General features: G+C 51.5%; 6 protein-coding genes across 6 annotated transcripts; 5 read left to right on the top strand and 1 right to left on the bottom strand.

Annotated features, from left to right (window-relative positions):
- Positions 1-578: 578 nt before the first annotated feature.
- PFLUO_LOCUS6073 (uncharacterized protein) lies at positions 579-5,604 on the bottom strand (the record flags this gene model as incomplete). Its single annotated transcript, XM_073783584.1, has 2 exons — positions 579-2,850; positions 2,906-5,604. 2 exons carry the CDS (start codon positions 5,602-5,604, stop codon positions 579-581), a joined length of 4,971 nt encoding a protein of 1,656 aa, XP_073640124.1.
- A 397-nt stretch (positions 5,605-6,001) lies between these two features.
- Positions 6,002-7,580, top strand: PFLUO_LOCUS6074 (Glutathione synthetase; the record flags this gene model as incomplete). The annotated part of the gene is made up of 2 exons (XM_073783585.1): positions 6,002-6,300; positions 6,350-7,580. 2 exons carry the CDS (start codon positions 6,002-6,004, stop codon positions 7,578-7,580), a joined length of 1,530 nt encoding a protein of 509 aa, XP_073640125.1.
- A 246-nt stretch (positions 7,581-7,826) lies between these two features.
- PFLUO_LOCUS6075 (uncharacterized protein) lies at positions 7,827-8,390 on the top strand (the record flags this gene model as incomplete). The annotated part of the gene is made up of 2 exons (XM_073783586.1): positions 7,827-7,948; positions 8,012-8,390. 2 exons carry the CDS (start codon positions 7,827-7,829, stop codon positions 8,388-8,390), a joined length of 501 nt encoding a protein of 166 aa, XP_073640126.1.
- Positions 8,391-9,446: 1,056 nt separating this feature from the next.
- PFLUO_LOCUS6076 (uncharacterized protein) lies at positions 9,447-13,413 on the top strand (the record flags this gene model as incomplete). Its single annotated transcript, XM_073783587.1, has 9 exons — positions 9,447-9,845; positions 9,897-10,914; positions 11,559-11,818; positions 11,885-12,032; positions 12,092-12,176; positions 12,231-12,356; positions 12,413-12,762; positions 12,824-12,997; positions 13,064-13,413. The coding sequence occupies 9 exons, from the start codon at positions 9,447-9,449 to the stop codon at positions 13,411-13,413; spliced, it is 2,910 nt and encodes a 969-aa protein (XP_073640127.1).
- A 1,670-nt stretch (positions 13,414-15,083) lies between these two features.
- PFLUO_LOCUS6077 (uncharacterized protein) lies at positions 15,084-16,388 on the top strand (the record flags this gene model as incomplete). The annotated part of the gene is made up of 2 exons (XM_073783588.1): positions 15,084-15,911; positions 15,972-16,388. 2 exons carry the CDS (start codon positions 15,084-15,086, stop codon positions 16,386-16,388), a joined length of 1,245 nt encoding a protein of 414 aa, XP_073640128.1.
- A 492-nt stretch (positions 16,389-16,880) lies between these two features.
- PFLUO_LOCUS6078 (uncharacterized protein) lies at positions 16,881-19,812 on the top strand (the record flags this gene model as incomplete). Its single annotated transcript, XM_073783590.1, has 2 exons — positions 16,881-17,179; positions 17,232-19,812. 2 exons carry the CDS (start codon positions 16,881-16,883, stop codon positions 19,810-19,812), a joined length of 2,880 nt encoding a protein of 959 aa, XP_073640129.1.
- Positions 19,813-20,354: the final 542 nt, after the last annotated feature.

Here is a 20,354-nt window from a genome sequence, read left to right on the forward strand (position 1 = left end):
CCTGCATTTCGCCTTGACTTGTATGATTAGTTTCATTTGTTGATTCTTACAATCCCTTGCTGTGTTCAAATCTAAACCTTTTTCTTGCTGCAGGCGTAACCTATTTCTCTGAATCCCTAGCAAGAATTCTACACTACGGTTATACCTGCATGCTACCAAAGAACCAACAGACACCACGCATCATAGATCATACGTTCATTGATGAAGTGATACATGAAGAATCTGAATCCATCCACAGGCAAGATCCTGCGAATCGACAAGCAGAAAAGCAAAAAAAGGAAAAGAGATAGGTATCTAATCATACATTCGCAAGGGGTATCATCTTAACATCAAAGCAACAGGAAGAAAAAAAAAAAAAAGAAAGAAAAAGGCAAAAGGCAAGACCGGTCACCAAAGTCGTGAATGCAGCTTGAAAAGCGCAAGATGAACAAAGTCATTTAGTGGATTTGGCCTTCTTCGTCACTCATCTCCATCGGCGCCGACTGAACCGATGCGTCCCTCCCATGGCGGCCGAGGGGGAGGGGTGGCTTTCCGGGCTAAGTGGGGTTTAAAACCAGAGCCAAGGCGGCCAGCGGGCCCTAGCTGGTGCTTGCAGGCCGCGGGGGCAGAGCGTGGGCGCCGGCTTGCAGCTGGTATGGATTCTGCGAGGCGGGCCGGGCCACCGTCTGTGCCAGTGTGGCGGGTGATCTGGGGAAGCCAGGCGGCGAGATCGGGCTACCCGAGGTCTGATCTTGACCCAGGGGAGACGGACCGATATTGTGCCCACTGGGAGGAACAACAGGAACAACAGGAGACTGAGCCGTCTGCATCATCTGTAGTGCCTGCGGCATCGTCATCATCATGCCACGCTCCATGAGTTGTTTCTGTTGATAGGCGATGATGGCCAATTGTAGCTGAGCATCTTGTCTGACAGTCTGCTCGATAGGGTCATCTTTCCTAGTCAAGTCTGCCATTATCTGAGTTCGGTTCTGCTGAAGATTTTGCAGATACTGTCTCTGCCGCTGGAGTTGCTCGTGCGCCGGCGTCGCTTGACGCCTTTTTTGCTCCTCCATGGCTGCTGCCTGTTGCCGTCGCTTGTACTCAACCGGATCATTTCGCCGAATTTGTTCCAATTCCAATTCTTTCGCCACGCTCTGGCGTTCCTCTTCGGTGAGGCGGTCGTTCTCGTCGTCCAGATAATCAGTTAGGGAAACCTGCACGATTGCCTCGCTCAGGCTGCTGGTGATAATTTTGTCCAGAATATTTGGGTCTTTGCCGAACATGGAAGAAAACCCCTGGCGCGGATTTTCCTTCACTGGGAACATGTACACGGCCGCGTTACTAGAGGAGTCGCGCACCATGTTTTTCTGGTCCACGACTCGAGTAGCAAGTTGAGTTTTGAAGCGCGACCGGTTCCAGACAACCTCCTCAAAAGTTCCGCTTGAAAGGAAGCGATAGACAAAGACGCACTTCTTCTGTCCAAGACGATATGCGCGTCCGATGGCTTGCTGCTCCCAGACTGGAGTGAAGGCAAAGTCAAAGATTACCACGCGGTTTGCCCCAAATATGTTCAGTCCAAGACCACCGGCACGGGTCGAGATCAAATATATTTGATGTTTATCGCTCTCGTTGAATTCCTGCGTGGCTTCCTGTCGTGCGGCGACTGGTGTCCGTCCGTCCAAGCGGCAATAGCTTCGATTCGCTTTGTCCATGTGTTTCGCCAGAAAATTCATGGTAGGAATACTGTGAGTGAAGACCAAGACCTTGTCGCCAGCTTTATAAGACTCTTCAAGGATTTTGTCGAGTAAAAGGGCTCGATTGGACAGAGACGGATCTTGAAGGTCAGGAACGGAGTTGAGAAGCCGAAATAGCCGGGCAAGTACAGGGGGTGGGAGCTTGGGGTCTCTTAAAACCCCCTCAAGCCCGGGAATGATTTCCCTATCTGCACTTGGGATGGCTCTATTCATGAGTTTTTCCCGGAAAGCGTACGGGTGGTTGCAGAGGATCTGCAGAAGACCAATCCACTCCCAAAGTTGGGTATTTGGCATCTCACCGTCTTTCATCACAGCATCCACGTAGGCATTGTAAATCTCTTTTTGCAAGGGCGTCAAGGGCACAGCAATGAGAAATTCGGTCTTGGGAGGAACATCTGCCGCGATCGCAGAAACATCGGCGCGGTCGACCTTAGGAGCTAGTATCCCGTTCAGCACTTTCAGTTTCATGAGACCCCTTCTCCGTTGGCTCCGAGTACTGTCGATGTCAAGTCCTGTCACGATTGGTTCCATATAGACATGCCTGAAGGTCGCAGGGTCATCCAAATAGCCCGGTGCAATCCAGTCAACCGCGTAGTAATATTCCTCGAGGCAATTGGAAAGGGGAGAACCGGTCATAGCAATGCGGCTCTTGGTCCTGAAGGTGCTAGTGGCCTGAGCGACTCCACTTCCCGGATTCTTCATCTTGTGCGCTTCGTCAGCCACGACGATGTTCGGTGTATTGATCAAATAATCCTTGATCTCTTCATGAACCTCGTCGGCGAGAGGTTTCGCCCTTGCCTTGGTTTCTTTGTTCTGGACCAGCTGCCGAAGGATATCGTAGCTAATGATAAGCACGCCGCCTTCTTCACCCCAAGCTCGTATCGTTTCAATTCGCCTGTTAAAGTCTCCGTAATGTTTCGTGATGTCGATAGACCTGACTGTACCGAGATGGCTGTCTGTCGAGGTCCATAACATAAACTCTTGACGCCAGTTATGTATCAATGAAGACGGACATATGACTAGCGTCTGAGAATGACGAAGCCTAACGGGAACCTGATTGCGGATATCGGGGTTCTCTGACGCCGCAGCAGCTGCGATGGTGACGAGAAGGGATATTCTATGAGCCTGTTAATGGGAATAGGTCACAACACAATACGATACATTTGACTTACACTTGCATCGTTTTGCCTAATCCCATGGTGTGGGCGAGCAAGCAACCTGTGCCAGTCTCATCTTCAATCAACTCTCTCCACATGAATTGGATGCCCTTCAATTGATGTGGCTTGACTTGTGCTCCAATATGCGGGTCGAGATAGATGATCGGATCCTTGAAAGTGACCGCCTGGTTGGTTGGGTCGCTGTTGCTGATGCCCATGAATTCTCTTGACTTGAGCAGGGCTTCTCGTGCCTTGTCCTGTTCTTCCTGCCGTGCCTGCGCTCGCCGCTGCGTGTTTCGGGTCTCCTGTTTCACAGCAACATGTCTCTTCCGCTTTTTGGTCTGCAAATCCAAGGCGTCTGACGGAGTAGTTACATCGGAAGATGTATCGGTGAAGATTTCAATCACTTCCTTACCCGGGATCGTTGTCAACTGCCCAGGCTTGTAAGCAAGAATGAAACCCTTTAGTGTCCGATGGAAATGCGCAAATTCAGGGCTATCCGGATCGATTTTTGTCAATGCGTTCTCAGCATGCTGAGGATCGAGGCCTTTCTCCTTAAGTGAGACACAATTCACCCAAGAAATAAACAATGCTGCCATCCGCGAAGCAAACTCCTTCTCATCCTGATCGGAGTGTAACTCCCAATTTTCATCAATGAATGACAGCAGTGCCTCTTGAACTAAACCTCGATGGCTTGACTCAAAAAACCCAGATAAGAACTTGGAAAACTTCGCGAACTCGTCTGAAGGCAAAGAGGCAACGCTTTTTGCCAGAATCCCTATCTGGTCATGAATTTCGTGCCAGTCGAGTCCCGCAACTCTACCAAGCTCTTTTGCGTAGTTCGTGGAGCGTGGCTGATCGGAGACATCCCTTTTTGAGACCGGGACAGTTTTGCTGGCCGCTGGGGTGTGGGAGATGGCAACGGTTTTCCTAGCCACTGGTGGAGACTTAAGGAGCAGGTTGGAACCAAGGTCCGGTGCTGGAGACATTGATGACCTCGTATTGACAATCGATAGCTGGTTCAATAGAGGTGTTTCAATTCGCATCTTGTCGTCCAGGTCGGAGTTGGTTGACACCTGTGAATGAACCGGATTGACTGGAGGGGTCGCGATTTCGTAAACAGCGTCCGTATTCATCGAATCAGGTGTATCACCGGTAAGATCCACAGATTCGACATTCTCATCGTCAAAAGTGGCAAGGCGGACCAAGGCTCCTTCACTGACTCTCCGTCTTTTTTCAGTCGATCTGATAGGCTCACTATCTTCATTGGAGGATGACGACGATGAAGAAGCCAGTGATCGAGGAGCACCATGCGAGGCCGCAGACAAGTGCCTCTCTGAGGAAACCACAGGCTCATCACTCTCACTCACGTAAACTTCAGCATCATCAGACTCTTCAACGATAAAATCGCTGATGGGCTGCTCTGACGAGGACTCTGGGGTTTCTGAGCTCAATGTTTCCTCTTCTTCAGACTGTGATGTTGGTTTCTTCGTTCCTTGGACCCGTGAAGCTCGAGGCACATCGGGCGGGCATTCCTTTTGATCCAGGACCGACAGAGTGTACTTGTATCTGCAGATATCCGAGATGGTGTTCTCCAAACTCCCGCATGCCTTTTTCAACCCGTCCACCGAGTGATGATCGACTTCGCCAATCGTCTTTCGGAGGGTTTGCAAGCGTCTCTCGAGGAGAGTCAGTTGACGATTTCCGGATTTTTTCTCCGAGTCCACAGAGTCGTGGTTCCGTGATTTGATCCATCGACGGCGCGCTTTCCGTGTTTCCTTTGGCAACTGGTTTTGCCGCCACCATTCCTCGTGCTGGGATATGAACCCCGACAGAACAGAATCATATTGGTCGTCTGGAAGACGAGCAAACTTGCTTGTGAATTCCGGGTGCTCATGCACGATCTCCTCCCAGGTGTCCTCATCGTACTGTCCTTCGGAACCAGAGTCACCATATGCCGGGAGAGCATTCTCATCATCCCTCTCCGGGGGGTATTTCTCAAGCAGATACTCTTCGAGAAAACGGTGATCAAGATTCTCTTTTTGGACTAATGAAAGATTTTGCTTCTGGGAATCATCGGCTGAGGATGGGCCCTGATCATGATTGGGTTTATTGTGTGACAAACCGGTCCCTTCATAGGGCATCGAGTTGAGTGAATCCAATCCCTGATCTGGCTGGTTGATTTCTGCTATCTTCTGAGGCACGATCCTCCGAGGTCCTTGTTGAGGACGCGCAGGCGCGGGCGTGGTATCGCGAGTGGGAAAGCTTGGGGGATCGAAGGAGGTGCTCGGCAGTGGAGATTTGTTGTTTGTCCCATGTAGGCCTGGGGCAGAAGCCGAGGGGCGAGAAGCAGGGCTCTGAGAAAATGTAGGTGTCGCATGTTCCCTGACGGGCTGGTGTAGATCATCTGCGAACTTCTTAGAGTCTTGATATTTGGGTGATCGCTGCTGAAGGTAGTCAATAGCAGTCAGAAGATTGCTACGATACCCCAGCGGCTTCAAGCCCAGATCGACTCGCAGAGTTTCGTTATTGACATGGTTGAGGAGCACGCTTCCAGTCACAAGGTTATCACGGAGTCCAGTTTCGAGCATGGAGGGGTCTGGTCGGGGTGCGTTTGTTGCCTGCGACCATACAGCAGTGCCTCGACAGAGAAAGTTGACGACAGCATCGACGTCCCAGTCAGCTGGGTCTGACTCCCAGACCTCAGAGGCCATTTCGCCACGACATGTATCTGTAATAGGTCAGAAAATCGTTCCGCTTCTAGTTTCTAAGCCTCATACTACCCACCATGGGGCTGGCACCCAGACCAAGGAAGATCCGTGGCCGTCAAGAAAAAGCTCCATAAGCTGTCAGTCAGACTGGAGGCTGTAAGAGAAGAGGAATGGGAAGTGAAAAGAAGTCAGAACGCACGAACGCACGCGTTTGTCGTGTAGCGCTCTGCCTACACGCCTTGGCAACTTTTTTTGTTCTGGCAGAATGAGTCTCACCGCCCGCTGTAGTTAAGCCAGGAACTGATTAATAATAGATGTGGGATGCTGAGCAAGCCGGTGGACGGATTGATCTCGACATTATTCTACAAACTTCTCTTTTCTTAGGAGACTGACTACAGCCATGGAGTCAATCTATTCGGGTTATCCTCCAGAGCTGTCGCCTGAGCAGCAGAAATATCTGGTGAAAACAGCCAAGGACTGGGCTATCCAGAATGGCCTCGCGGTTCGGCCATCTCCAACTATTCTCCCCGCGGGTGCAGATCCCAACGGGGTGTTGGCGACAAATGCGCCAGTGACCCTGTTCCCGAGTCCTTTTCCTAAGGGTTGCTTCGAGGAGGCAAATGCGCTGCAGACTGCGTATAATGAGCTGTATGCTGCAATTACCTGCAACGAGGCTTGGTTGGGCAAGATTATCGAAGAGTAAGAGCGCTGCCAACCTTCCAGGTACCTCAAACTAAATCGTCTACAGCCTGATTGATGTGGATGACTTTGTATCAAATCTCTGGAAAGTGCACCTGGCAGTTCAGAAAGAGGGCTATGTCCAGAATCTCTCCCTCGGCTTGTTCCGGTCCGACTACATGGCCCACGTCTCGGCCAATGCTGCTCCCTCTTTGAAGCAGGTCGAATTCAACACCATCTCGTCCTCCTTTGGAGGGCTGTCATCGCTTGTCAGATCACTGCACACTGAGCTTCTTACCTCTCCTCCAAGCTATCCGCCTCATCCTCTGCTGCAGTCCGGGGTACCACCAGAAAACTCTGCTGTGGAAACCCTTGCGGCAGGCCTGGCGGCAGCACACCAGGCCTACGGGCCGTCAAAATCCACTCCTAGTTTACCACTGGGTATTGCATTCGTAGTTCAGGACGGCGAACGCAATATCTTCGACCAGCTGGCGGTTTCGAGACAACTGACCGTGCACCACCACATCCCGGTCTTTCGTGTAGCGAGCTCACAGATCCTCAACCAAACATCTATTTCCAACTCGAATTCTGCTCGTCCTTTGGTGTATCGACCTCCTCATGCGCCAGAGTCGGCTTTCGAAGTGACAACCGTTTATCTTCGAGCCTACTATGCGCCGGACGAATACAAGTCTGCCCGGGACTGGGAGGCGAGAACACACCTGGAGCGGTCAGCAGCTATCAAGTGTCCCACAGTGCTGAATCAACTGTCCGGATGCAAAAAAGTGCAACAAGTCTTGGCGGAGCCCACTGGACCTGATCATCTGTCTGCTTTCCTGAAAGGCACCGATCCCGGCATAATTGGAAGACTGCGAGGGACCTTTGCTCCGCAATATGATTTATCGTCTCACGGTCAGGGTAGAGAGCTCGCCCTCAATCTCGAGACGGCCATGCACCATGTGCTCAAACCCCAGCGAGAAGGCGGAGGAAATAACGTCTACAAGTCCGACATTCCCGAGTTCTTGCGGTCTATTCCTGAATCGGATTGGAAGGGGTGGGTTCTCATGGAGCTGATCAACCCCGCTGCCAATGCCAAGAATGTCGCCCTACGCAATGATGGCGAAGTCCTCCGTGGCAATGTTATCTCAGAGCTCGGTGTGTACGGTACCATCCTGTGGAATAACGCAGGGAAAATACTTCATAACGAGCAAGGTGGATGGTTACTAAGGACGAAAGGAAAGGAGGTTAATGAGGGAGGGGTGGCCGCTGGATTCTCTAGCTTGGATAGCATTCTCCTATTCTAGTTTTTAGATGAAGTAGATAATTATAGTGGAGCAATGAAATGCATTTAGAAGATCGACCAGATCAAACAATGATAAATGAATAACCCAGGCTCATATAAGAGCGTGTCTTTTCCGGCCTGTTGTCATAGATCTGGCGATCGGCATCCCGTGACCGAGGTTCCGCTCTTCACCTTCGACTTTCTTTCAACTTCGCTTTTCAACAACCCAATCTCTGCCGAAAGCATGACAGACAGCGAGCCCGCAAAAATGGCAAATGATAATTCTCCTGGCGCAAAACCACCAAAGCGCAAAGCACCCGACGCCTCCAAGTCAAAAGTCACCCACTTCACTTCCCGCAATCCGCCTTGGACTTATCTCAAACTCCGACTGTACGCAGCAGCGATTGTCCTGTCTTCATGCGAAATAATCTCAGCTAACACCATTAACACTAGAATCCCACAACCCGGCACCTCTCCTCAACCCCTCGACGCTCTTTCCGCCCGCACGTACCTCTCCGCGGCGCTATCCCAATTCCTCGGTCTCACGGGAACCGCCATTCCAATTGATATCCTGAAGATAGAAAATGAATTGCCAGATATGAATGCACAGTCTACATCTATGGCACAATCAGATAATCCAAAAAAATGCGATACGGTCTGGGTCCGCGTGCCGCGCGGGGACGCGGCTGCTGTGGTGGCCGCGCTCAGCTCGTGGGTTGGTGGGAGCAGCGGTGGCTCGTCTGCTGTCAGTGTGGCATGGAGAATTTGTGCCAAGGGGAATTTTCTGGGTGCGCTAGTTGCCGGCTCTGGACGTGACTTGTTCGTTCCTTAAGCAGTGTGTGCGGCTCGGTCTTTTTCCTTTCACACTTTGCCCAAGTCGGAGGACGTACCCTATATAGGTCCTAGGGATCCTGTCTGACTACTGGGGACCAGCGTCAGCGGGGGCTCTGCCTGGCTCTTTCGAAGCCCGGCATGGGAAACTTCTTTCCCCCGCTTCACAGTCCTATCATGTTCGTGCTGGCTTGTCCACTGGTTGATATTCCGCTTCTGGAAGACCTTTTCTAGTCTGGATTGGGAATATAGACTAAAAGGTCTTGCTTCCCAATTTTCGGATCATATACGCTGCCTCTAAGAGAGTAGAGTCTTTTTGTCCGTCACAATCGATCAAGCACAACTTTTACAACGGAGAATCAAAGCCATTCGCATGAACATTTATATTGGAAACAATATCGCGTCGCTCGCAGGGTTGTTGCAGATTGAAATGTGCGGTATACACAGAGATCTCATCCAGTTTCAGATGGGGCACCTCCTCTTGAAGTGAGCGAAACCATGGAGTTTGGGACCAATATTGTCGAGTACGATAGTACTCATGATGACAAATGGGAATCTGTGAACGGGGTTGGTCTCTTCCAACATGGCCCTGACAGACTAGATGAGTGCTTGACACAACAAGCCATGATGATATCTGGGATGCGCTTGAGGGGCCAGAAGTCGTGTAATGGTCCTTTTGGGGCGACACAAAGAAATTATGTGTGTTATAGTTGGCATATCCCGGCCCGAGCTATTAATTGTTAGGTCCAGTGCGCACTGACCCTCGATATGCTCGAGCCTTATGCATCTATCATCGGTTTATGAACCGCTACCCAGCCATAAACGGCATACTTAGCTAAGAACATGCCCGCTAAGAAAAATCCTGGCGCTCCCTGAAAATATTCCTGGGAGATGCGTCTTGGCTTTGATTCTTGTTTTCACACTTGTTAGGTCTTGTCGTTGCCCTTTTCCGCTCCCATCGGTCTTCAAGGACCAATCCGGGTACTCGGCTTGTCCGCCGATCTAGATCCAACCCAAGCTTTCCTCCCGGGGTTGTCCCCGCTCTGTTTTACTGAGCATGGATCCTCCAACGCAGGAGAGCGTGCCTGAAAAGACCATTTCAGAGTCTATCAACACAAACGTTTCTTCCACTGACAATGCCGGTTCCCCCCCAATCATGGAACAGGACCCGGAGAAAGACACCGAAGCCGCGACCCCGGACACACCCCGCTTTCCAGAAACCGACCTCAGTCGCGGGGTTGTTGGCTGGGACAGCCAGGATGATCCCCAAAACCCTCAGAATTTCCGCTCAGCCCAGAAATGGGGACTGCTTGCGTTGATGAGCGGCATCACCTTTGTTTCGCCGCTCGCGTCGAGCATGTTTTCGCCGGCGGTCAGCCATGTCGGCGAAGATCTGGCGGTTCAAAACGAGATGCTGCTTGCTTTCAGTATCAGTATCTATTTGTTGGGATATTCTGTATGTATCCGTCTGCCCTTTCAAAGGGGATGTGCTGATTGTGGGTTATAGTTTGGTCCACTCCTGCTCGCCCCGCTGAGCGAGATCTATGGACGCCGGGTTGTACTCAGCGCAGCCAACTGGTTTTTCGTCGTCTGGCAGATAGGTTGTGCCCTCGCGGCAAATATCGAGAGCTTGATTATATTCCGATTGTTTGCCGGTATTGGCGGCTCCGGGTGCCTGACTTTAGGAGCGGGTGTGATCGCCGACCTCTTTCCCATCGAGAAGCGCGGTCTGGCAACTTCTCTTTGGAGCTTGGGACCTCTAATCGGCCCTGTGGTTGGTCCGGTCTGTGGAGGATTTATTGGGGAGACCATCGGTTGGCGGTGGATATTCTGGGTGCTTTTGATGGTTGGAGGCGTGATGTCGATCGGGATTGAATTCCTCAACCAGGAGACTTATGCCTCTGTTCTCATCCGGTGGAAGACTGAGCGCTTAAAAAAGGAGCTTGGCCGGAGTGACCTCCGCAGTGCCTATGCAAAGGGAGGCGACGATAAGACATCTGTCATGGCGACGTTGAAGGTTGGCTTGATGCGGCCGATCTTGCTATTCTGCAAGTCGCCCATCGTCTCCCTCCTCGCGATGTACATGGCGGTGGTATACGGGATGCTTTACTTATTTTTCACGACGATTCCAGCGGTCTTCGAGCACCAGTACGGATTCTCGACCGGGATATCAGGGCTGGCATACATAGGCATCGGCGTTGGCTTCTTTGTCGGGTTGATATCGATCGCACTCACCAATGATCGGACCATGTTGAAACTGAAGAAGCGCAACGGCGGCAAATTTGAGCCAGAAATGAGACTGCCGATGATGATTTTCTACGCTGCCTTCTGTCCCATCAGCTTCTTCTGGTACGGCTGGACCGTCGAAAAGGATGTTCACTGGATTGTCCCCATTATCGGCACGATGCCCTTTAGCTTCGGCATGATGGGCCTGTACCTCCCCATTCAAACCTATGTTATCGACTGCTACCCGAACTACGCGGCGTCGGGCAACGCAATTCTCACGGCTTCCCGATCATTGGTGGGTGCGTTGCTTCCACTGGCCGGGCCGAAACTTTTTGCGACGCTTGGTTATGGATGGGGGAACTCACTGCTGGGCTTCCTTTCATTGGCATTCGTTCCCGTCCCCATTATTTTTTCCAGGTACGGCAAAACCATCCGGGAGAAATACTCGCTGCAACTGTCATAGTTAGCGGCTGACCATGGGGGGCCTTGCGGGTCGTCCCGTCCTCCCGCGGGTGTGCCTGGGGATAAGTTCTGACCGGTTACGCCAAAAGAAAACTTAGTTCTATTGAAGATGAAAGTACTCCGTAGAAAGCATACCACTGTGAATCCTTGAAAGCCATTCCTCAACAAGCAATTGGTCCAACACATCAACGATACTATAATTAGCAGGGCTGCGCACCCCAAAAGACCCACTTTACTCGGCCTATGGTCTAGATCTCGATGAAACACGCCCCTGATCAATTGATCATAGCTGTTTCAAAATTTACTATCTTCACAAAATCCCTTTCACCCCGGATCCCACTCTCTTTTATCTCCTGAATTCGTTTTGTTTTTGTGGTACACCCTCACTTTTACACGACGCCGAACCAGTCCTACCCCTATTGCGGACCCATCTATTCTAATTGTTATAAAATCTCTTAAAAATCGCTCATCATGACTGAAGATAGCAATCCTCCGCCCGCCCAGAGTGAGCCAGCTTCCGAAGCCAATCCCTCCGCCGACAATGGACCGGCTCCCGTCTCAGCCGAGGTGCGCTCGCACGACGTCCACCATGAGCAAGCCCAGCATCACGAGAAAACGGAGCGGGACTTCTCAGTTGGCCGGCTGACACCGCGACCGACCTACATGGAGCATCTAGCCAATTCGCGGGACTCGCAGTTCCATCTCGATCGTCGGAACACCAGCGAGCTCGAGCACTACTTTGTATGCCATCCAAACTGGAGCAGATGAACGCGATTTGGCGCTGACGATTTCTGATTTCATTCACAGCATGGACCGCGCAATATGGACAAGCACTCTAAGTGGCCCATCTTCATGCGGATGCATGGCAGTGTCATGCCGAAGATGATCCTGCCTATTCTCTTCGTCGGCGCTTGGTCGACGTTCATTTCTTGCATCTGCAAATACGTTCATAACAGTGAGGTTACCAGAAAACCCTAAGTCTATTTGTCGTTTACTGATGCAATTGTCTCCTAGTTGGAGTAAATGACATCCTCCTCACCGTGCTGGGTTTCGTGGTGGGATTGGCGCTGTCATTTCGCAGCTCTACGGCATATGAGAGGTATTGTCCTCTTGTCTACTTACAACGACACTGGCTGACTTTTATGCTATCAAGATGGGCAGACGGTCGGAAGTACTGGTCTCTTCTGATCCAGAACTCTCGCAACATTGCCCGTACGATCTGGGTCAACACATCTGAACGAGAAGGAGAGGTGGGCAAAGAGGATCTTCTGAAAAAGCTGTATGTGACCCTCCAAGCAAGATCATGGATAACTAACTAATTCGAATTGCCAAAAGTACGGCAATGAATCTTCTCCTGGCTTTCGCCGTTGCTCTTAAACACAAGCTCCGATTTGAGCCCGATATCGCATACGACGATATCGCCGGTCTTGTTGGGCACCTGAATACCTTCGCCCGCGATGCTCATGACAGTCATGTTGTTCACCCAAAACCAAAGTCTCTGTGGAAGTCTACGGGAGAATATCTGGGTGTCTCGTTTGCGGAGTCCAATCCGCGCAAATATATCAAGCGGTCTAAGAAACCGTTGGGCCATTTGCCTTTGGAAATCCTCAACCATCTCTCTGCTTATATTGACTCGTGCGTGGCGAATGGTACACTTACTTCTAGCCTTCATCAGGGACAAGTCAGTATGTTGAAACCAAAGTTGTCTCTCTTTTTTGGGAGTCTAAAAGACTAACCATATATCAGTCACCGGGATGTCCTCACTGAATGAAGTTCTGACGGGTACCGAGCGCGTGCTCGATACCCCTCTACCAATGGCCTACACCATTGCCATATCCCAGATATCGTGGATCTACGTCTTAGTTCTTCCCTTCCAGCTATACAAATCGCTAGGCTGGGTCACCATCCCAGCCTCAATTGGTACGTGCCATGTTTCCCTCAACAACACCATTTATCTATTTGATTATTAACGATGTCCCTCAAAAGTGGCGGCATACATCATCCTCGGCCTTGCCACCATCGGCAGCGAAATCGAAAATCCTTTCGGTGAGGACGTGAATGATCTACCCATGGACACGTACTGCCGACAAATTGCCGTGGAGCTGGACGTTATCACAGCCACCCCGCGGCCAGATGTGAACGACTTCATAAATAGCGAGGATAATCTGGTATTGTTCCCGCTCAGCCAGTCTGGTTTCCCGGCTTGGAAGGAACGCAGCACGGCGGAGATCCGTGGCGCGCTTCGGACGAAGGTGGTGGCGAGCCCGGCATCTGCTGCGTCAGATGCTTCGACTGTTGATGTGGATATTGCAACCAAAACTGCACAGTCTGTTTGAAAGAAAAAGAATAAAAGGAGGGTCTATCGCCGATTGGAGAACGGGGGTAGAGGGGACAGAAGGTTGTGGTGCATTTGGTTGAGCGAATCAAGATTGATATTTCAGGCATACATTCGACAGCGTGTGGGTTCTCGCATTGGTTGGTTTTGATTTAGCGAAATTGTTTAGAGACCGTCATAGAGACGATCGAATGTCTTCTCTTTCAAGAATTCTAAGTTTGATTTGTTTCCTTGTCCTCTTCGCCTTGAAATTCAAGTCGGTGCAAGACATGCATAACAATGGCTGTGTAAGCCCGATGAGACGATGAATTTATCTCAAACATGAATCATACAAGCCGGGTTTCAGGGCGCAAGGGACGGAATATTTCATAACATGCTGACGGAGATCGACATTTTCAAACCATTTGTTCCATGATCTACACTGCAAATGCACCCACAACTGTGCTAGTGACTGTGCTATTCGTTCTAAATCCACACTCGAGTCAGAAGTCCAAAAATTGAGGCTCCCAGAACTCGATCGATCAACTCGGTGGACTGGAAGATACTTCCTAGTGTGTAGATCAATCGATTGCCGTGCACTTTATTCCGGAGTCTCACTGTGTCTGGATCTGCTCGGCAAGACTTGGCCGGACTCCACTCTAGTCCGGAGCAGCCAATGTGAGGGGGACCGACATGATCGGTACCACTGGATACGATCCGGGAGTATTCGGCTCGAGAAGAGCGGGAGAGGGGTAACAATGTTTTACCGTGGTTGCAGTTGTCGAGTTTCCGGTCAGGGTCATGATAAGGACAAGCAAATGGGGGGCCATCTCTATTGTTCCTTCGTGATGGGGTGGCAGCTGAAAATCCCGCTAGCGCCTTGACGCGAATGCAACTGTAGTCTGCGGACGGACCACTTCAGCCGGCACCTCCGTGTGCCCGCTCTGGCCAGTCTTCCAGGGCCCCGCTAGCGGCGCCCATCAGTTGGCGAAAATGCAGTCGGACACAGGAGGACCAAATGATGGCCGTGCCTGTTCCTGAAGGAGAGCCAGGGGTCGCGTGTTGCCCGCCCTCGCTTTCACAGGCCTCCTGCACTGGATGGTGGAGCCAACCGAACGATGGGGCTTTGGATCTACCTATCGCCGCCCACCCATCGCCTTTCAACTCTGGTCAGCCTCGGCCTTGCTACTGCTTTCGCACTCGCGTCGGTCGCTGGTGGACTTTTGTTTAAAACTGTTGGCTAGCGTTCATCGGCATCCGAATTATGGAGTATGGAAATGGCTGATTCCGTGCCCTGACTGGCTCCTAGCAAAGTTCGACACGGACAGGGATCGGCCATGCATCCAATGCCCTTTCGCCTAGCCTTGACTACTGTGGATTAGTATAGATCCGGACCTCCATGCGATCAAATAGCCCACAAGGAGGAATTCATATAATCTGCATGGGTCCCGGGGGTGGAGAGGCTGATGTTTCCGCTCTCTTTCTTTCCCTCTCTCTTTTACTCTCTCTCCCCGCCTCTCTTTTTGAATGTGAGCGCTTGTATACATTGCGACTCATTATTACCCTCACTCTTTCTTATTTCCTACTTCAACATTTTCTCGAGCCATGGACGTGGCCGCTGCTCGCCGGCGATAGTACACAGAGACCAATCCATTCATTCCATAGTAACTGCGAATACCCGAATCACCCGCCATGAAACTCCCTCCGATGGCGGTCATGGAAACATGGCCGACACCCAACTACATTGACCCTCCTACCCGCGGCCACGGCGTCCTAGTTGTGAACGTCGTCTGTATATCGTTAGCATTCTTGGTGGTTCTGCTCCGAATCTTTACCCGTCTGCGCATTACATGCAGTGCCGGTGTTGACGACGTCCTGGTTGTCATTGGCCTGGCTTTCTCCATCGGGATGGCGGTGGTCACCTCGATTGCGACGGAGGAATGGGGCTGGAATAGACACATCTGGGACATTCCTCCGACGTGGCTCTCGACCGTGCAGAAGCTGAATCTGTGCTTCCAAATCATGTTCTCGTTGGCGTCGGGCTTCACCAAGATCTCACTCCTATGGTTCTGTCGGCGTCTGCTGGGAGCGAGCAAGGGCAACTTTGTGTTGTTCAACTGGGCGTTTATCGGGGCGATGGTCTTCGTTGGCGTTTCTTGCACGATGTTCACGTTTATCAGCATCTTCCAATGCAGTCCCATCAAGGCATATTGGCAGGTGAGCCCCAAGGAGCCGTATACCTGCATGAACAACGGAGACATCCTCTTCTCGGCGAGTGTCATCAATATCTTCACCGACTTCCTCGTCACGGCGCTACCCATGCCGCTGATCTGGAGCCTGAAGCTGCCCGCTCGGCAGCGACTGGCAGTCATCTCCATCTTCGGACTAGGAGTTGTGGTTAATGTTGCCGGGTCCGTCCGAACCGTGTATGTGTGGAAGAGCATGGTTGTCGGATACGACTCGACCTGGCTGGGATGGCCAGTGTTGGTTGCAGCGGCTGTTGAAATCAACCTGGGCTTGGTATGCTTCCCTCTTTCTATACCCCTTTTGGCCAATGGCATCCATACTAACAGAATTCAGATCTGCTGCTCTGCCCCCGCTCTCCGTCCCCTCATCGCAGCCTTCCTCCCTCATCTTCTCCAATCGACTCGCAACATCAGCTACAACTACGGGCCACGAACCCGCTCCAAGAACAACCTAACCTCCACCACGGGCCGCTCGCGCAGCTCGCGCCTGATCAACGACGACATTCGCCAGCCCGGCTACGACGACCGCTTCGCAATCATGCGCACTGTGGAAATGGAGCACTACGTGGAGGCCTGCACTCCTGGCAAGGGCGCTTCGAGTCGTGCCTACAATATCTCTGCAGAGACGACTCATCCCATCACACCGGCGGATAGCTTTGAGCGGCAGAACAGCGGTACCATCTACACATCTGCGACTAGTGATGCCTCCTCTTCATCACTGCCGCGAGATGGGGTCGGGCTCGCCGTTTGATGATCGGCGCGGTTCTTGATTGATTTATGTCTATTCATACGACCACTCGACTTTTATTCACTCTTCTTTGTCGCTTTGGACTTTGGTTGTGGATATCTGTATAAAAGCTCTTTGTAGATTGCGGTACGACCGCTGGACATATTATTTGTATGCTATTAAATGACATTACGCTGAATTAATGACACGGAGTGGTTCCTTGAGATATTCGCTGAAAGCAATTAAATCCTTCAAGGACTTTGATGTACAGCAATATTCGAAATCGGCTTCCATGTTTTACATAGAGAAACTATGTCAAACCACACGCTAAACTAATGGGGCGTCAGGCTAGTCCGCACCTAGCTAGTCCGGTATGTTCTCCTTAGCTGTAAAGACGTGCACGTAAAATAACCGACAAGACGAAAACAAGGTTGACCTGATATTACATGTCTTCTGGATACAATTCATAGCCCCCTTCTTCAGAGAAGTGCGCTTGTAATCCGCAGCACTTTAGACATGTCCACTATTTCGTTTGGGGACGCCAACTCGGGGTTCCAGGTGGGGGTCAACCACGGTGCGATATACCTTTCAAAGGGTAAGTTTCCCAAAAGGCCCCGAAATAGAGTCGAGGTCGAGGTGACCAACAGCGGTTCCTCCTTTCCAGAACGACAGGAACCCCGCCCAGAGCCTCTATCAACCGTGCCATACCCGCCCGATCCAGACTTTGTCAGTCGCGATGTGCTCCTTGACGAAATTCACGAGAAAGCATCGATCCCGGGATCCAGGACAGTGCTTATCGGCCTGGGGGGCGTCGGGTAAAGGCAACGTGACCTGAGATCATTTCGTCAGTGCTGATTATAAAACCAGGAAAACCCAACTTGCCATCGAGTATTCCCACCGGCTTCGACGGCAATCACCAGAGACGTCGGTCTTCTGGATCCATGCGAGTAACGCGACCCGCTGCGAGAATAGCCTCCGTGATCTTGCCGATCGAGTCAGAATTCCCGGGCGCCAGGACCGCAACGCCAATATATTCAGTCTCGTCGCCAGCTGGCTCCAAGACCAAAGAATCGGACAATGGATTCTCATCCTAGATAACGTCGATGATGACGAGCTTCTCCGCAAACCTTTGTCGATCGCCCAGGCGAGCCAGGCAAACGACCAGAGAAATTACTCAATGCAGCCACCTCTAAGGTACCTGCTTGAGAGCTCCAATGGTTCCATCCTTGTCACAAGTCGGAACAGAGGCGTGGCGCTGGACATCGCCGGTCATAGCAATATCGTCGAAGTACAACCAATGAAGGAGGCCGAAGCGGTGGATCTACTGCAGAAGAAGCTAAATACACCCGCAGAGCAGGAAGAAAGGACGCAACTAGGAAAGGAGCTTGAATTCATGCCCCTTGCGATCATCCAGGCGGCGAGCTATATCACGCATCGCTCACCCCGTTGCTCAGTATCGCAGTACTTGGAGAAAATTCGGAAAAGTGACCGCGAAGCCGCTCGGCTGCTCGATTATGAGGCAGGTCTTCTTTATCGAGACTGGGAGGCCAAAAACTCTATTCTCCTCACATGGCAAATATCCTTCGACCATATTAAAAGTACGAGGCCGTCCGCTGCAAGCCTTCTTTCTCTCATGAGCTTTCTCGACCGACAGGGCATTCCAGAGAATATCCTGCGAGGTCAACACTGCCAGGAAACCGGTACGCATTTATGTCTGGATAATTCCGAGGACAGTTCTGGTGAAGAGGATGGAGATGGTGGGTCTGATGCAGACCAGCGTTTTGAAGATGATATTACAACCCTGAGCGACTATTCATTGATATCGGTCGGAGAACAGAGGACAAGTTTTACGATGCATCGATTAGTGCAATTGACTGTACGCACATGGTTAAAAACGCATGGCCAGCTCGAGGCGTTCAAGGAAAAATTCATCAATAGTCTTTATTGCGAATTTCCGACTGGTGAATATGAAAATTGGGAAAAATGCCGGTCGCTTTTTCCCCATGTTACATCTGCCGTATCGCAACGACCGAAATCACAGGCCTCGCTACAACAATGGGCTACTCTACTCTATAGAGGTGCATGGTATGCGCGGGAAAGCGGGAAGATTTCAGAATCAAGGGAAATGGCCTCTAGGTCGAGAGAGCAGAGGTTGAAGATTTTCGGCACAGAGAATACAGAGACCCTCGATAGCGATGCGATGTTGGCCATAGCATACCGGCTCGAGGGGCGGTGGAAGGAGGCCGAGCATCTCGAGGTGCAGGTCATGGAGACTCGCAAGACGAAGCTTGGCGCGGACCATCCCAACACGCTGACGAGCATGCGCAACCTAGCCTTAACGTATACTGACCAAGGCCGATGGGAAGAGGCTACGCAGCTCCAGGTGCAGGTTATAGAGACGAGCAAGACGAAGCTTGGCGCAGAGGACCATCCCGATACGCTAACAACCATGGCCAACCTAGCGTCGACGTATATGAGCCAGGGCCGATGGGAAGAAGCTAAGCAGCTCAACGTACAGGTCATAGAGATTCGCAAGGCGAAGCTCGGCGTGGACCATCCTGATACGCTGACGAGCATGGCCAACCTAGCGTCGACGTATATGTACCAGGGCCAATGGGAAGAAGCTGAGCAGCTCAACGTACAGGTCATAGAGATTCGCAAGGCGAAGCTCGGCGTGGACCATCCCGATACGCTGACGAGCATGGCCAACCTAGCGTCGACGTATATGAACCAGGGCCGATTAGAAGAGGCTAAGCAGCTCAGTGTGCAGGTCATCGAGACTCGCAAGGCGAAGCTCGGCGCAGACCATCCTAATACGTTGACGACCATGGCCAACCTAGCGTCGATGTACATGTACCAGGGCCAATGGGAGGAGGCTAAGCAGCTCAACGTACAGGTCATGGAGATTCGCAAGGCGAAGCTCGGCGCAGACCATCCTGATACGCTAACGACCATGGCCAACCTAGCGTCGACGTATATGAACCAGGGCCTTTGGGAGGAGGCTGAGCAGCTCAATGTACAGGTTATGGAGATTCGCAAGGCAAAGCTCGGCGCGGACCATCCATCCACGCTGACAAGCATGCACAACCTGGCGTCGACGTATAGTGAGCAAGGAGGCCGATGGGAAGAGGCCAAGCAGCTCCAGGTGCAGGTAATGGAGATTCGTAAGGCGAAGCTCGGCGCGGACCATCCATCTACGCTGACAAGCATGCACAACCTGGCTTTAATGTATATGAATCAGGGCCAGTGGGAGAAGGCCGAGCAGCTCCAGGTGCAGGTCATGGAAGGTCGCAAGACGAAGTTTGGCATAGATCATCCTAGTACGCTAACGAGCATGAACAACCTGGCGTCGACGTATAGTGAGCAAGGTCGATGGGAAGAGGCCGAGCAGCTCCATGTGCAGGTCATCGAGACCCGCAAAGCAGCGCAGACCATCCCGACACGCTGACGAGCATGACCAACCTAGCTTTTAACTGGAAAGTCATGGCTCGGTCTGCCGACGCTATTGATTTGCTGCGCATCTGCATAGCCAAACAGCAACGAATTCTAGGCCCTGCTCATCCTCACACACTGTCTAACTGCAACACATTACTGGAATGGGAAACTGGCACGCTGGACATTGACCCATGAGAATTTCAATCATAACTCCCACCTCGCTCATGCAGTATTAGGTAGCCGTCGCTATACTTGGATAAAAATTTCGTTGTTTATGTATAGCGATCCACGACGCTCTAGTACGTTTAGCCAGAGCGCTCTTCCATGTGTTGTATAGTGACTGTATTTATGATTTGTAAATACCAAACCGCCCAAGTCCTGTTTCAGCACCCCCCCTGCAGCCGCACCACTCGGATAAGGTCCAATTTCTGTGTTTACAAATGGAAGCCGATTTCGAATGTCATTGTAACTACCACCTTCTCCTGTGGGATTACAGGTCGATCCTTCAGGATCAGCAGATGGGCGTAGGGTAATCTACCACTGCTACCCCGGGGT

This window comes from Penicillium psychrofluorescens, assembly GCF_964197705.1.
Source record: "Penicillium psychrofluorescens genome assembly, chromosome: 4".
NCBI classification, from domain to species: Eukaryota; Fungi; Ascomycota; class Eurotiomycetes; order Eurotiales; family Aspergillaceae; genus Penicillium; species Penicillium psychrofluorescens.